Source organism: Fusarium musae, chromosome 6, assembly GCF_019915245.1.
Source record: "Fusarium musae strain F31 chromosome 6, whole genome shotgun sequence".
In the NCBI taxonomy this organism is placed as follows: domain Eukaryota; kingdom Fungi; phylum Ascomycota; class Sordariomycetes; order Hypocreales; family Nectriaceae; genus Fusarium; species Fusarium musae.
In genome coordinates, this window is record NC_058392.1 from 879833 (window position 1) to 895689 (window position 15857).

General features: G+C 49.4%; 4 protein-coding genes and 1 non-coding gene across 5 annotated transcripts; 1 reads left to right on the forward strand and 4 right to left on the reverse strand.

Annotated features, from left to right (window-relative positions):
• Window positions 1-1060: 1060 nt before the first annotated feature.
• On the reverse strand, window positions 1061-1132 carry J7337_008170. The gene has a single exon. It is a non-coding gene; the product is annotated as a tRNA-Arg (tRNA).
• A 650-nt stretch (window positions 1133-1782) lies between these two features.
• J7337_008171 (uncharacterized protein) lies at window positions 1783-2379 on the forward strand (the record flags this gene model as incomplete). Its single annotated transcript, XM_044825794.1, has 1 exon — window positions 1783-2379. One exon carries the CDS (start codon window positions 1783-1785, stop codon window positions 2377-2379), a length of 597 nt encoding a protein of 198 aa, XP_044678711.1.
• A 1088-nt stretch (window positions 2380-3467) lies between these two features.
• Window positions 3468-4721, reverse strand: J7337_008172 (uncharacterized protein; the record flags this gene model as incomplete). The annotated part of the gene is made up of 1 exon (XM_044825795.1): window positions 3468-4721. One exon carries the CDS (start codon window positions 4719-4721, stop codon window positions 3468-3470), a length of 1254 nt encoding a protein of 417 aa, XP_044678712.1.
• Window positions 4722-5255: 534 nt separating this feature from the next.
• Window positions 5256-6935, reverse strand: J7337_008173 (uncharacterized protein; the record flags this gene model as incomplete). Its single annotated transcript, XM_044825796.1, has 1 exon — window positions 5256-6935. The coding sequence occupies one exon, from the start codon at window positions 6933-6935 to the stop codon at window positions 5256-5258; it is 1680 nt and encodes a 559-aa protein (XP_044678713.1).
• Window positions 6936-9744: 2809 nt separating this feature from the next.
• Window positions 9745-13272, reverse strand: J7337_008174 (uncharacterized protein; the record flags this gene model as incomplete). The annotated part of the gene is made up of 2 exons (XM_044825797.1): window positions 9745-11373; window positions 11422-13272. The coding sequence occupies 2 exons, from the start codon at window positions 13270-13272 to the stop codon at window positions 9745-9747; spliced, it is 3480 nt and encodes a 1159-aa protein (XP_044678714.1).
• Window positions 13273-15857: the final 2585 nt, after the last annotated feature.

The following is a 15857-nucleotide window of genomic DNA, read 5'->3' on the forward strand; positions in this document are numbered from 1 at the left end:
CTGATGGCAAAGAATCTCGAGACGTCTTGGCTTTCCACTACACTGCATGTCTCCCACCGTCTAAACAAGCCCCTCCGCACTACCACTTAAGCTTATACCGCAGCCTCCGATCATTTCCATTCTCATATCTGACAAGATTTGTCAGGATGATCGATTCATCTCCGGTCTAAGGGACCCATGATACTCGAAATAACGCACAGAGATCGGCACAGAGCATTGACTTCAAAATCTTTAGAGCATGTGCCAAATCTAAGTCAAACAAGCTTGCTTGGGCCAGTTTGAGAACATTACTTGCGTACTATGATGGAAGAGTTCTATTGGCAAGACGTTTCTCAATAGTTTTGAGGAGGATGCATTCTTGCATGTGAGTTTTATTTGTTTGGCTTGCCGCGTTTGTCGGTGTTTCTAGATGTTCGGGTCAATTGAAGGCCTCAGTTGTGGCATCAAGGCTAACAAGAACGAGACTTGAGATTACTCTTTGTCAAATGTCTGCAGAGGTACAACCTCAATCCATTGTTGAAGCTGTGAAACCCGTCCATAGGGCACAGGAAGGGAACGTTCGTAAAAAATGTAGAGAGAGATGGTGCCACATTTCAAGTCATCTTTAGGCCGTTGTTGTTCAATCTAGCAATAAGTTAACCAAGCCAGGCGGCCATACTTCTATATCTAACTTGTCTGTCAAAGAGACACCATAAGACCATAGTTCACTGGAAGTATTACTCCCTTAACAAATGTTTCCAGATGCTGGGCTCTGGTTGTGTCTTGAAAATGTCGTCATTTACCCTGGACCAGGACAGTAGTAGTCAATCTTCAATGCTGGTGTGTATACGGCTGTTCAAAAATTACAGCACTTATCCTATAGCAATAATTACATGCGGTAGTGTGATTGTAAGATCCTTTATAATGATTGCCGTAGCATGATGATTATATCAATTACCCCATTCCCAACAGTAAAGGGAGCACAATGGAGGGGTTGACAGACATCTAAACTCCAGTTAGCGACGCCAACTGACTCGCTAGCAAAAAGACATCATGGAAGAAGCTCAATTGACAAAAAGAATGATCACGCTGGGGATCGAACCCAGAATCTTCTGATTCGTAGTCAGACGCCTTGCCATTGGGCCACGCGACCGTTTCTCGTTATTAAACTGACTCTCGAAATCGTCGCTTACGGATTCTGCACTCAAACTTTTCTCGCTAGACCCCGGAAGATTGTCCGCTCAAGCTCGGTACGCCGCCCACAACCCGCGCCAAGCGAACAGGAGCTAGCGACTGATGGAATCTGCTAAAGAGTATCCGTCAAAGTCTCCATAGCGGCGTTCAATAGCTCAGAGTAGACCCTGGACTAGAACTGCAATGACAGTTTCTTTGCGCCACCTTTATAAGGGAGGGTTAGGCGGCACAGCACAAAGAATGCAATGCTAGTTAGTGCACGTGAGATACTGAGAGCCCCTGGATCTTGCGTTAGGTTAGGGGATGCAGTCGCGTACCTTTTAGCTCAGACGTAAGGTTAATTATTATCTTAAGTTATTTTACTGGGACGTAGTGTACCTACTGAGCTCAGCTCCTCCGCACGCTCATTTCATTTTCTTGGGCATCAAATCTTCATTTCATCCTCACACTCACATTCACGTTCACACTCGCCTCACTCTCCTTTATGCCATCATCTACGTGATACAGGGACTGAAACAATCCCTTGTTCCTTTGACGTCAACTCACTCATTTCCAATTTTTTTTTTCATTGTTGCCTCGCGGGTTCCGTTCAAAAACCGAGCTCATGCCATGGCCATCTTCGCGTCCTCAGCTGTACGCCTACTCATCGGCCTCACAGTCGCACTCACCTTTATCGCCTTCTTCACACCAACAGGCTACATACCAGACGCCGCGTTATCATTCAGGATGCCAGCTGCACTAAAAAAGCTCGATGTCTCCATCACCCAGGAGGAAAAGGATCCTGTTCTCATCCGCGCAACCGTCAGGAACAACAATGACGAGCCCGTCACCATTCTCAGCTACGGCTCACCCCTGGACCCCTTGGGCATTTCTCTTGGCATTCTCTACATCACACCAAAGGGCGACAGCAAACCACTTGACATCATGCAGATTGAAGCATCACGGCTCTGGCCGCCTGCTGATGATGCTCTAATTGAGATTCTGCCTGGCCGAGCAGCAATTTGGGAATTCACCCTCCAGGAACCTGTTGTCCCGATGGACAAGGTTTTTGAGGGGGCGGCCCTGCAGCTAAAGGGGACGTGGAATGCTGTGTGGACAAAGGAGAAGAAGAATGTGGACTACACATCATTCGAGGAGGGCACACCAGCAAACGAAACTCTAACAGGGCCATTCAAGTCAAACATCATCGACATTGAAGTCGTATAGACACGAATTGTATCATCATCATCATTGTTATTATTATTAGGCGTTTGGGGTGGCAGGCATGATTAATTGGTTCACTTGTCGCTACGTTAGATGACTAGAGTGATTGACGGGTTAATTGGGAAGACAGGCAAGGGGCGAAAATATTTTTTATCAGAATACATATAATCCAATCCAATCCAACCCAACCCAACAAGTAAAGCAAAGCAAGCATTCTTTGTGTCTCCCTGAAATGCCTGCAGTCAGCCTTTCGACGCAAGCCACATTCATACCCTGGAACAGACCATTGACCAACCAAGCCCAGGCATGGACAAGTGTCTTAGATTATGTCCGGGGCCACCCAACACCAGCTGTTGGGTCTAGCATTCATAGATCGTTAGTCTAGTCAATGATTGATAACGTTAGTACAGAGTATTACTCGCTTGAAGACCGGCGTTCCGGAAACCCCCTTTTCCAAATCAGCGTTATCAACGCCACCCTGATGAAGCTGATGAAGCTGAAGAAGTCATGACGAGTGTTGGTTGTGATGAAGATATGCTGGCACCGGCGATTGTCATACGATGAACTGACAATGCATGCATGTGTAGATTGCCCTCGTTCTCAGCCAATCACGAGTGAATTGTCGTTGGCACATCAGGACTCCCAGACCATGGCTATTATTATATTAACCCGCTTGAGCAACATGGTTTTTTTCCCCAAGCCCAAGTTACATCGGTTTTCAATCGATGTCCCTTGAGAAATGCCACAGAAAACATCTATCTGCTTAAGACAGGTTTTGTATTCCCAGGCTGATGGGATGCTATACTGGTTTGCCCCCGTCACACTTTTTCACATTTGACCATTGAATCACTGGTAATTGAAACGATGGCCAACCGAAACGGACTGTTTCATGGGAACGTATCGATGCTATCGAACCGTTGTGACCCGAGACTACAAGCTGCCGACGCATATCACAACCCTTAGTTTCCTCTCCATGCTCCAGCATCATGCATCGCCAACGTTCCCATTATCAGCATCAAGCGTAATAACCCAATATTCAATTTCATTTACTCCCCAATCTACTTTTTAACTTCCTTCCCGGATATCAATCTCTACTCCCGAACAAACAAACCAGCCATACCCATACCCGTACCAACACACATACTCACAACACCGACCTCACCACCATCCCTCTTAAGTCCATGCAAAAGCGTACTTGTCATTCTCGCTCCCGTAGCTCCAAGAGGATGTCCCAGTGCAATAGCGCCTCCATCAGGGTTAACCTTCTCCTTCGCCCACGCATCCTCGAGTCCCAACTCCCTCACACAGTGCAGCGCCTGACTGGCAAACGCCTCGTTGATCTCCCACCGCGACACATCCTCCGTCTTGAGACCAACTTGGTCGAGAAGCTTGGGGATAGCGAGGGCGGGGCCGATGCCCATCTCATCGGGGTCGCAGCCGACTGTCACGGCTGAGACGAACTTTCCGATGATGCGGTCTTGGAGGCCGAGGGCGGTTGCTGTGCTTCGGCGCATGAGGAGGGTGGCGGCAGCACCGTCGGAGACTTGGCTTGAGTTTCCAGCCGTTGAAGCACCGTCGGGCTTGAAAGCAGGCTTGAGCTTAGCAAGCGCCTCAATGCTAACACCCTCTCGAATACCATCATCAGCAGTGACAGTGATGCGCTTCTCCTCGCCAACCTTGTTACCCTGCTTATCAACCTCCTGGAACCTCGTCTCCACAGGTACGATCTCCTCCGCAAAGCGACCCTCCTTTCTCGCACGAGCAGCACGACGATGAGACTCAACAGCCATAGCGTCCTGGTCCGCTCTCGAAACACCATATCGCTCCGCAACGTTCTCCGACGTCAAACCCATAGGCATGATACAATCCTGCGCATGGCGATTGGGCGAGGTCTTCAGCTCCGGCCACACATCCACAGGAATAGCTCTGCTTCCGTAATTCCTCGTCATGCTCTCCATACCAGCCGCGATACCCGTGTCGATCATGCCCGTCTGGATCTGCGCTGACACAGCAGCGATGGCCTGCAGCGAACTAGAGCACGCGCGGTTCACAGTGTACAAGCTGGTGGTGTTCTTGAAGCCGACGTGGTTGAGAGCCATGCGCGCCGCCTTGGAGCCGCCGAGCTCGGAGAGCACCACGCCGACTGCTACATCGTCGACGGGGGCCTCGGGGTGTGCTTTGAGAGTGGCCTTGAGGACGCTGGCGAGGAGCTCCTCTGGGTATGCGTCCTTGAGCTGGCCCTTGTAGGAGCGGCAGATGGGAGTGCGGACGGCGGAAAGGATTACGGTGTCGGAAGGGGATTTGGCGAGGACGCCTTGAAGGCCTTTGTGAAGACGGGCCGACATTATGAAGGTATTTGGGGTATATGGAGTTTATGGGATTACAGGGGAGCCAACTGATAAGATGAGGGAGAAAAGAAGAGATCAGAGGTTCATGATGAGAAGTGAGAGAAGTGTTTATGAGCCGGGTAAGTAAATATCCCATTACCCATTATCCTCCACCCCCGCCGAAAGCCGGAACACTCCCGTCCCGTTGCCATGAGCCAAAGTGGATCCTCGACACCGGCTTCAGACTTCGGGTAATGTTTCAAGTGTGGCTTGAATTGTCGGAGCGTCGGGTAAGATCCCTGCGTGTGGCGTCTATGGCTGTGCACCGCTCATCATGAGACATTCACATTCTGATTGAGCTTCGATACTGTTGAAACTTCAACAATCTTTCCATTCATACACGAATCCCGCTGTAGCATTCTACCCTCTTTTGATCACGCCAACATATATATACAAACTCGCCAAATGTAATGCCTTCAACGCCCCCTGTGCCGATGCCGTCGTTATATCATACCCCGAACTCCATTTGCAATCTGCTTCTGATCTGACATTTCACTGTCTATACTGAATCCCCAGTCCTAGCTTATCTTGCTCATCGACCATTGGTTCAACTACTTTGGACTTCTTCGCTGGACTTGCTTGATCGAGCCGTATCTCCTCGGTGGATGAATGGTTGCCGCTGAATTTTCGCTTGTCGCCATCTCCATTTCGGTGGGAAAGAAATCTCTCCTGCATGCTAACTGTCTTCTCCATTGGTCCTGGTGTGTTTCTCAAGGTTTCGGCCACCTCAAAGCTCTGCCGCGGATCTCGCCGCAACATCTCTGCTGCAGCTTGACTAGCCTGGCTATCAAATACCTCTCCGTCCTGGTCGCTCCGGTTTCGTGACTGCGATGTAAACGACTGAGCTGCGGCAACCGACTCGAGCGCCTGCCTAGCTAGCTCTTCATTATCGTCTGCTGAAATAGTGCTCTCTCGACTCCTACGGCGGCGGTCAGTCTTGGCCACAGGTGTCGTAGGAATGAACTGTCTCTGGGAGTATCGATGAGGCTCCGAGTGAGGTACCAGATCCACCGATGGAAGAAGCCCAACGTTTGTACCCACCGGCCGGTTCATAGGCGTCGTGGGTAGTGACGACATGGATTGCGAGTTGCGGTGGTGTTTCCCGACGCGTGGTGCAGGGCGGTGAGAATGCATCGGTGTCGAAGGTGCGCTGTTGTTATCCTGGCTCATAGCCTGCAACAATGCCGATAGACCATGCTCGCCTTGTAATCTAGAAGCCTGCTGTTGTTGAGAGTTCCTATGCCCTTGTGTCACGACAGCGACCTTCTGTTTGGGTGTCATAACTGCGTGAAATATACCCCCAGGTCTACAGAGCATCTGCATATGCTCTCTGTTCTCGCGTATTCGTCTCAGCAACATATCTCGCTCTTCATGAAGAGCAATGCTTTCGTCCTCGCTTTGCTTGATGACTTTCTTTGCCGTCTGGACCCGGCGTTGGAGGATCTCATTCTCTTGTAGCATGGCCTCATACCGCGTCTTCATCTGCAAGTATTTTGTTTGTAATGCCTCGGACGGCTGGTCAAATTCTTTTCTAGCCATTCGGGTGAATTCTGCATTCCGTAACGCGTCCACCTCGCGACGCATCATCTCGTGTTCCACAGCAGCACGCTTGGCATCATCGTCTGCCTGGATAGATAACAAGTTATACTGTAGCTTATGATGAGCGGTCTCCATCTTGAGCTTTTGTTGTTCTGCTAGAGCCGATTGAAGCATGACGCGAAGCTCGTCGGCGGACGCTTCGAGGACCTGGTGTGGAGCGGGAGGGAGGAATTCCGTTGTTACAGGACGTTCGCGTATGTTGTTGGGTACGGTAGCTGGTGGGGAGAAGAGTGTTGACGACTGCTGGGAGCCAGAGAACTTTCGTTTGGAGGGACCGGGACCAGCTTGACTGGCATGGCTGTTAACCTGGGTGGAGGGGGGCGGTGTAAGTGACGATGGGATAACCGTGACGGCCGGTCGGTCCTCGTTGATCTCGGTTCTAAAGGATTCGTTTGGATCGATAGGCGAATTTGGAATCTCCGTCGAAGGTAATGTCACCGCAGCTGGATCTTGGGGTCCTGCTTCCTGAGGTTGAGGTGTCGTGGGGTTCTGTCGCTCGCGAGGATGCCTAACGACGATCGTATCGCCCTGTAAGGCCTGCGAAGCCTGTGTGGCTTCGGTAGGAGAAGCCATGTTGAAGCAATTGTGTTCTGCTCTCAAACAAGTCCCCAGGCAACCAAGTCGCGTCAACAGCTCTCGTCGTTCCGATCCGTCAGCTGAGGAAGCCAGATCTTCGACAGCGAGTGATATATATCGCTGGTGTCTTCAATGCGTACATGTGCTTTGCATGCGCGTGTGTTTATTATCCTTTCCAAATCAAACTTTATGCGTTGTCGTGCAGCGCAACGCAACGCACAACGCGCCGCGATATGGATCCACAGTAAACAGCGATTGTGATGAGGGAAAAACAATCGATCACAGGACCTTCAATGGAAGAGGAGCAATGAGGATATAAAGCACAACATAAGTAGAAAACATAAACACAACTGAGAAATGCTTCGGCTTGTGACGCCGCCGTTTTTGGTTGCTTCCAAGAAATGAGAAGCTAGCTTGGTTGAAGATGAAAGACCCAGGAACAAGGGTTTTTCCGTCGAGCACGCGACTGTGTGCTTTCAGTGGGATGATGCTTGTTTTTGAGCACTAAACTACAAGGGGATACAGGTGAAGTTCGGTGATCGCTGCCTGTGAAACGATCCACAGGCGTTATCTGTCAGTGCCCGAGACATCAAACCAACCGAGCCGAACCAAACGAACAAAACGAAACAGATATCGGATGAAAGCCAGTGGAGAAATCTCTTGACATTGAAACGAATGAATCAAAGCTTCTGTCCAAGAATCTGTCAAATAGAATATCCCAATCTGCACTTCTCCAACCCCAAATCTGCAATACCAAAACACCAAACAGTTCGTGATACCTTAGACAAGAGCAGCCTCAGAAGTCTCACTCTCCGTTTCTTGCTTCCTCTTTACGCCACACCCGGAAAACAAATTCCGAATACCTCTTCCAGCAGCAGAGATCATGTACACCGCGCAGATGACAGGCCAGAACAGGATTGTAGAGACCCACCACGCTGCTACAGCGAGTTTTGCCCAGATCGAGCCGTCGGAGTCGAGATACCACTCTGGGACAAAACTACTAGCTTTTCCCCGTGTGTTTAGGGCCAGACCGATTATCAAGCCGAAGGTAATCCAGCCGCTTGTTGTGATTGCTGCCACGAGCCTGATGGTTGCGGAAGGGCCCAGGGCGTTGTCCCTCAGAACGTTGTTGTTATCTGCCACGTCGCGAGCCATGAAGGCGATGGTTTTTAGCATAGGAGACATAGTGACGATGTTTGATGATTTTCAAAACCTTGTTGGTGGTTCTAGGTCGTACAAGTTGTGTAATGTGAGGGTATCGTGAAGTGTCGTTTGGGCTGGTGCTTGGGCTGGTCTCGTAGTTTTCGCGCGCGTGTATCAACGTGATTGAGGGATACTCGAAGAATGTTTCACGATGTTGAGAGTAGTGATGAAGCGTTCCCTTATAGCGAGGGATATTTCTGTGCTTTATACTCGGTGATAAAGTTTGTGTTGATACCGATGGACTCGCCACGTCTATTGAGACTTCATGTTCACGGTGTCCAAGGCTCTTGCCCCTGATAACCACAAGCACCTTCCAAAGTTAGAGGAAGCTCTCGCTACCAGAAGGCCTCTAATAAAATACGCCCGTGTTACCTAGTGAAGAGACGAAGTACCGAATAAATTCATTGGCCTCAGTATCAGATGCTTTTAGTTGTGCGTGACTCACGGTAACCCTAAAGCCTTTAAGCTCAGGAGGATGGATTTCATGGTTCGTTGCTCCTATTTAAACTCATACGTGTAGTAGATAGACTCAAAAATTGAAAGACTCTTTTCGTACTTCAGCATTGTAGGTAAGTCAAAGATGGACCGACAATCAAGACTAATCCACAGTCTTGTAAACTGAAGGCTCGTGGATTCTCCTCAGATCCATTGTCCTGAACTCAAGATCTCCTCAGCATCAGATTCATAGCACCAGATATACTGATAAGATCAGCCCGGCGTTTCTTGCCATGCTCGGCTACTGAGACTAGCCTCGAGGGTCAATCGTGGCCAACAAGAAGCTGTGTGAATATCCTCGCCTGGTTGCTTCACGTGAAGACCGGCTCTCCAACTACTAGCTACAGCATGGTAGATTTCCAAAAGCTAAAAGAAAGGCCATTAAGAAAGGGGCACTGCGGTAAAGGGGTTTCAAGATTCCATGCCAATGCTTAACAACAAAGTTCGTCGACTTCAGCAAACCTCCAGCTGTTGGCGAGATGTTGTGGGCCCACGTACAAAGAATAGACTCGCCTCAAATAATTCTCTCGACAACCGCTCCCTTAGCCCACCAAGTGAGAACCATGCCCCCCTCGCGCATTTGACTCCCCAGAGTCAGAACGAGGGAACCAAGATAGGCGAGAATGTTGAGGACTTTTATCTTAAGTGATGAAACGCCTTAGGTAAGTTTAGTATCTCTTAGAAGATCTTGAGACTACCTACACCCTATATTAACATCAGAAGTTCTTTGCTCCTGTACGGCAAGGGGAACAGTTATGACATGCGAACGTAACGGCCTCGATTTAATCGATGACGCAGATAAATACTGTATCTGGCTACACGAGCTTCCATAAGATGAAAAATTCGAACGATTGGGGTAAATAGCCTTTCTTTGGCAGGGTTTCTTATGGTAATTGCAAGGATGGGGATGTAATGGCGGGCTTGGAGCCGCTAGATGCGAGTGAATCTTGCATAAATGCGCGCAACCAGGTCGAATTATATTAACAAGAAAGCAAGATGGTATAGAGTCCCCAGTAATAAAACTAAAATACGTCAAAATATGTACCAAGAAGCGAAAAACCACCCATAGCAAATGCACATCAATCAGCGCCAAGTCTACAGCTCATAATCAATCCACCTCAGGCTCATCATCATCTCCTTGCCATGAAGCCATATCAGCGACTGGAACACGCCCCCTGAGCCACCGCAGAGTGGCATCTGTGCCTCGTTCAATCACGTTCCATCGCGGAACTCTGAATCGGTTGCCTGCGACCTCAAAGCGCTCGAGTCCGCCTGGACCGCCGAGAAGACCAATACGCGGGTTCAGGTGGGCGATGTCGTTGTTGCTCACGTCGACGATCTTGAGACCCTTGATCATGTCTGGTTCGAGATCGACGATGTGGTTGTTACTAGCTAGCAAGACGTTCAGAACGGGAAAAGACTCCTTCAGATTTGTTGGGAGAGCGTTGACGCGATTCATCGTCACGTCAATCTTCTCGAGACTTGGTGCATGCAAGAACTGCACAAGTGCTCCAAGACCAGTAATGTGATTCGATGCCAAGTTAAGCTCCCTCAAGGCCGGGAGTTCCAATTCCTCCGTCAGGTACGCCTCGCCAACCATCTGGTTGTGAGACACAGACAGGGCAGTCAATGTTTCGGCAAAAAAGCTAAGCGAGTTGGGCAGGGTAGCAAAAAGGTTGTTTTGGAGGAAGATTTGTCGGACACGGTGTTCGGCAGCGACTTTAGAGCAAACGACGGGATGGAGTGATGAAGACTGGGTTTGGGATCGATCTAGGATACCGCCAGGCTTGACGGGCCAGGTCTGGTTCGACAACGTGTGCGATCGAGAGCGGTGGCTTGATACAGTGTGAGATCGGGAACGATTAGGGCTTTGGGGAGGTGTAGCGAAATCATCATCTGACCTGTCATTTTCATCAAACATTGCGTCAGGGTTCGATTGCGTGTTGTCAGGACCCTTTACATCAGCCAGAACATCTAGGATGCCGACCTGAGAAGCTGGCTCTTGGTAGGGAGGTGGTGGCTCAAGGCGGCCAGCAAGGACCTCCTTCAGATCTTCGGTGGTGATGGAGAGGAACTTCTTGTCACGAAGAGGGTTGCCGCTGAGTCGAATCATAGACAAGTTATCCATGCGAGACACCTCGGGAGGTATCACTCTGATGTCGTTGCTAGAGAAATCAGCATGACGAAGTTTCTCGAGACCCATGAAACTGTTAGGGATTCCAGAGATATTGTTCTCTTCGACTGATAACGTCAAAAGGCTTGTCCAGGTTGTCATGTCTGGAAGTCCTTGAAGACGGTTCATTGAGAGAGAAAGAGAATGCAGAACTGGCAGGTCGATCGAGGCACCCAAGGGTACGAGCCTTTGCAGTTGGTTTGCAGAAGCGTCCAATGTGTGCAATTGAGGCAGGCAGCCGATGGGCTCCTCAATCAGAGTACCCTTCAGCTTGTTCTTCCTGATGTTCAACTCGGTAATGGGAAGTGTGGCAATGCTATCAAAAGGAAGAGACTCAAAGCTGTTTTCGCTCAAGTTAAGAATACGAAGACGCGACATGTTTTCGACCTTTAGAGGTAGTGCAGAGATGTTGTTACCATGCACGTCAAGGATTTCCAGCTCGTTCAAGCTCGATAGCACGGGGTTGAGGGGGCCGTAGAAGAGGTTGTTTGCTAGCTTCAAGTCGCGTAGAGATGTGACTTGTGAGAGGGTATCCAGGCTGTTATTCGTGAGGCGATTGTTGGACTAAAAATGTTAGCAAAGAGGACAACTAGGAATGCGTACACAACATACCAAGTTCAAGGAGGTCAGGCAAGTCAAACGTCGAAATCCCAAGGGAACATTGACGAGAAGATTGCCATGCATGTCCAAGGTCTCGAGACCAGCAAAGATGCTTCCTTGACTAGCCTGTGCCTCGTCGAACGAAGAGGGGTTGCTATCAGGAAAGATGAAATCATCTAATTCTTCAAACTCGTTGTCCGCAGCAACGAAGCGTGTCAGATCAACACTCTCTGCCCAGCTTCCGTCAAAGGTACCAATGCTCTCTAGATCGTACATCTTGAGAACCTCGACAGGGATCTCTTTCAGGTGCAAGGCGGCAATGTTGAGTCTTCCAGTTGTCCTTGCATTATTGACACGGTTCTGGAGAACCTTTTTCTTGGGATCTTCGCCCTTTCGCGTATTGAAGGGATCGTCATGATTGACGCCAAAGTCGAAGCCACTATCCGAAGGGACAATCGGTGCTTCTTCTTCTGGGTGTGTTTCGATCTCAGCTGCCTGCTTCATCTGTGCACGTTTCGCAGCCTTGGCCTTGGCAATCTGCTCACGCAGAGCGGCTGAGGACTTGCGAGCCGATGGAGGTGTTCCGGGCTCGGCCGAATCGGCAGTCAGAGACGTGTTGTGAGAAGAAGCTGCTGAGGGAATAGTACCATCCCAGGATGCAGTGGAGGCAGAGTTGACCGATACACGACGGTTCGAGGTTCCATTCAGTGATGCCTTACCAAGAGCAGGAAGTGAAGGCTTCTTGAACAAACCCTGTACGGGAGCCCTTGACTTGGCAGGTCGCAAAGCCATAGACTGCGAGCCCTTGGGAGACATCATGGTGGACTTGCCAGGGCTAGGGCTTCTCGCGTCCGAGAAAGGAGCTGGCTTGGAGGCTCCAGCTCGAGTATTGGGAGTCTTGCTTCCGACCACCGACGACCGCTTCTGAGGAGTTCCATCAATGGGCGTCAAAGGCTTTCTAAAGGCACTTGCGGAACCCCGAAAGCTGCTGTAACCGAGGTCAGACTGTTCTGAACTAGAGCCCGGTCGACTCTCGGTCCTGTAAATTCTGACCGAAGCATCTGAAGCATAGCTAGAACCTGGTCTAGAACCACCGCTATCCGCCCGTGAACGTGGTCGTGAACTTGATCGTCCTTGATCGAAGAAGTTCGATGACTTCATCATAGCAGGCGAAGAGGGAATGGAAGCGAGCGTCTCAATGGTTCTCTCGCTCAGGGAGGGCCTTGGCTTGCGAGACCGAGCCCTCATTGTATCCGGTTTATCATCCTCATCGGTCGAAGCGGTTCGTGGTCTTGATTGATTTGGGTCGAAGATGTTGTTGGCAGGATCGTACAATGGTGAAGTTGCAAAAGTCTCTGAAGGTCTCCTTGTCAGGGTCAATTGACGAGGGAAGATGTTTCCATCGAATTGAACACCCATGGCTTCACCCGGAGGATCGTATGGGGGTGTTGTAGATTGTTCCTCAATAATATCTGCCTGTCGCTCCATCGATCGATGCGGCGTCGAAGGAATCCGCTGAGCCATAGGCTTCGCCGGAGATAGATGTGTAGGTTTTGTGATGAGCGACGTGCGTCTTGTTCCAGTGTTGAGATGTTCTCTGGAAACAGCAGGTCGTAGTTTTTGCGCTCGCTGTTGAAGATCTGGTTGACCAGTTCGCAATTGATCTCTTGACATTGAAGGACGAAGCCGAGGATTCCGTAGCTCACCACCACCCAGACTCTCCCTTGATGGCGAGGGTCGAACAACTGATGTTGGCCTTGGTAGAGCTGACGCTGGCTTTGGGATTCCTGATGTTGGTCTTGGTACAGGTAGCTTCGAGAGTCGCGGAATAGCGCTCATGCGCTTCTGGGAAGAATCCTCCATAATGCAGGTATGTGACAATGTATCGTGGGGAAATAGTATCGTGTTCAGCAAAGTCGTTGTCTTTAAAAGGAATGCGGTTGGCAAGATTGCCCGAGACAAACGGACAGCTTTTGTTTGCAAGGGGTCCAAAGGTGACTTTGTTTATCGGGGGGCCTAGCGTTGGCGGGTGGACGACGGGACGGAAGGGCTTGCGGGAACTAACGATGAGGCGAACGATGAAGGCATCAACCTAGCACAAGCAGAGCAGGAGAGGAAAGATTGAAGATGGCAAGTTTGAGACACGAACAAGAAAAAAGAAGAGTTGAAAGAAGGTGACAGTGACAGTTCGCTTAAGCTTGTTGCTAATGTAAAGAAGAAATGATATCTCCAGGGGTTGAAGCGAGTGCCGTGCCTTGGGTTTGGAGAAGAAGATCCCGTCCAGTCAATGATACCCAGCCAGTTCTTCAGTGCTAGGGTCAGTCGGGGTTGGGTTCCAGTGGGGAACAGGCTGCGAACCCACGAGATTGCGCTAACCATTGATGATGTTTAGTGAGGTGGCTTTTTGCAGGCCCGGTGCGCCTTGGACACGCGTCTAATAAACTGCATTCTCTGTAATGATACAGTATTAAAAGCATTTTCTGAGAATATCGCGTGTAACAGTCTGATCGATGTTATTTTCGTCTGTTTCCGGAACAATCAGCCATGTGTTCCTAACCCCCTCCCCTACCAACTTGTGGCTAAAGCTTCCGGCGTCCCGTCTCTCATCCCCAGTCCAAGCAAGGCACGGGCGGACCCTTTCTACCGGTTAGGTTGACCTGGCCTGGCTAATCCCTGTACGGATGCCCCTTAAGTTTCTTTGTCCACTGTGTGCCTGTTCAGAAAGCCTCATTTTTTACTTTTTGTAAACAAAGGCTTGAAGTTATTGATGCTCTTTGTTTACACTCACGTCCCAGGGCCAATGACGACATTGCGTTCTCCGCCATCTACGGAATATGGTGCGTTGTGGCTTGATGTTGTGTTCAATATTAACATTAGGTGCGGTCATTCAGGTGGATTACGAAAGAATCCACATATCAACCAGGTACCTGGCTCTATCTGCAGGTACAGAGTAGCATCTGCAACCATTGCTAGAAGTCCCATCATCATCGACTCCATAGGAATGCAGGAGATAGACTTTAATTGGAGTGAGTGATGATACATGATTGAACTCAAACTTCGCACTATCAAAAGCCGTACAATTACTAAGGTTACTGCAGAATTTTATATCTTGTACCTTTTGTAATGAAGCCTCCGATCTCTATCAAGTGAAACGTCGATCACGGATTATCGCACCTTTTGCCCCCTATCGGCAGACCGTACAAAATATTCCGCCACGGGTTTCGTTTTTATCCTTAGCTTGTGTTTCAAGTGCACCTCTTTTATGTATCAGATAAACTAGTATCATCCGTAGTCCCAGTCTTGAAGCTTTGGCGACGTCTAAGTCGTGAGCTAGATGTGTTATTTGCAGTTGAGACTTGTGGCTGAGAACTTATTTCGGCCGAGAGAACTTAGAAGCTTTGGTGACATGGAGTTGGGGAGGCACGAAAACTCCTAACACTAAAAGAAGCAAAAATATGTATATATAGACAGTACAGGAGCATTCAGCCTGTATTGCATTGCCCTACATCTTTTTGTCATTTGATATCGTGGCCTTACATTTTTGCCCCCCTCTTTGGAAGTGTTACGATTTCCGTAACCCACTACAAAGACTAAATCGGTGATGCCCTCATAAAAGTGGCATAACACAAAGCACGCAAGCATACGGAAATGTGATGACGACAAGAAATGTTGTATTTGTAGTGTAATCGGCCATGGCCCGACTGCCAAACGCCAACACAGCCATTCAAAAACCTTAATTGCATCAACCAAGATAAAGTGAATCTCCTCCCACTTTCAAGATGAGAAACTCAGCAAACCTCCCACATCACACCAAACGGGAGGCAATTCTGGTTCAACTTCGAAAGGGATACCCTATGTATCGACAAAGGGTCACTGGCCTTGATGAACTAAGGCATCAATCCGTTCCCCCTCGAAGATATCCAAAAGGTTCGCAGAATAGCTTATGAGAATGGGAGCTTCGAACGCTATACGCAAGCCATCAGGTTGGCTCTTCATAGTTTCGGAGAGCTTGAAGAAGTCTTTCTCATTGAGTGGCAAAGCAAGGTGGTAGATCTCTACGTGCCTTTATGCAAGGCCAGCGAAAGCTTTCTCCCCGGACCTATTCCCTGGCGACACGGCTATGATACCAGGAACCTCTGTGAGCTTACGGAGGTCCAAATAATTGATGGATGTCTCCTGCTTCTTCGTAGTGAATCATGTTCGGAGCACGAACTACAGAATCCCTTGTCCGTCATACCACAAGACACAGATCTCATAAAGCATCTCAGCGAGCCTTACGAGAAATGGATATCTCTTGATTTCAAGCGAGGAGATTTGGAGTTGGCTTGGACGAAATACTGGGCAAAGTTGGGGCGGTCAAAAAGGAAGCTGCCCAAGTCCACACCTGTGCACCTACTCACCGACGCCGACCACCAACATATCCGACAAGTTCGACGCATTGGTTGTGA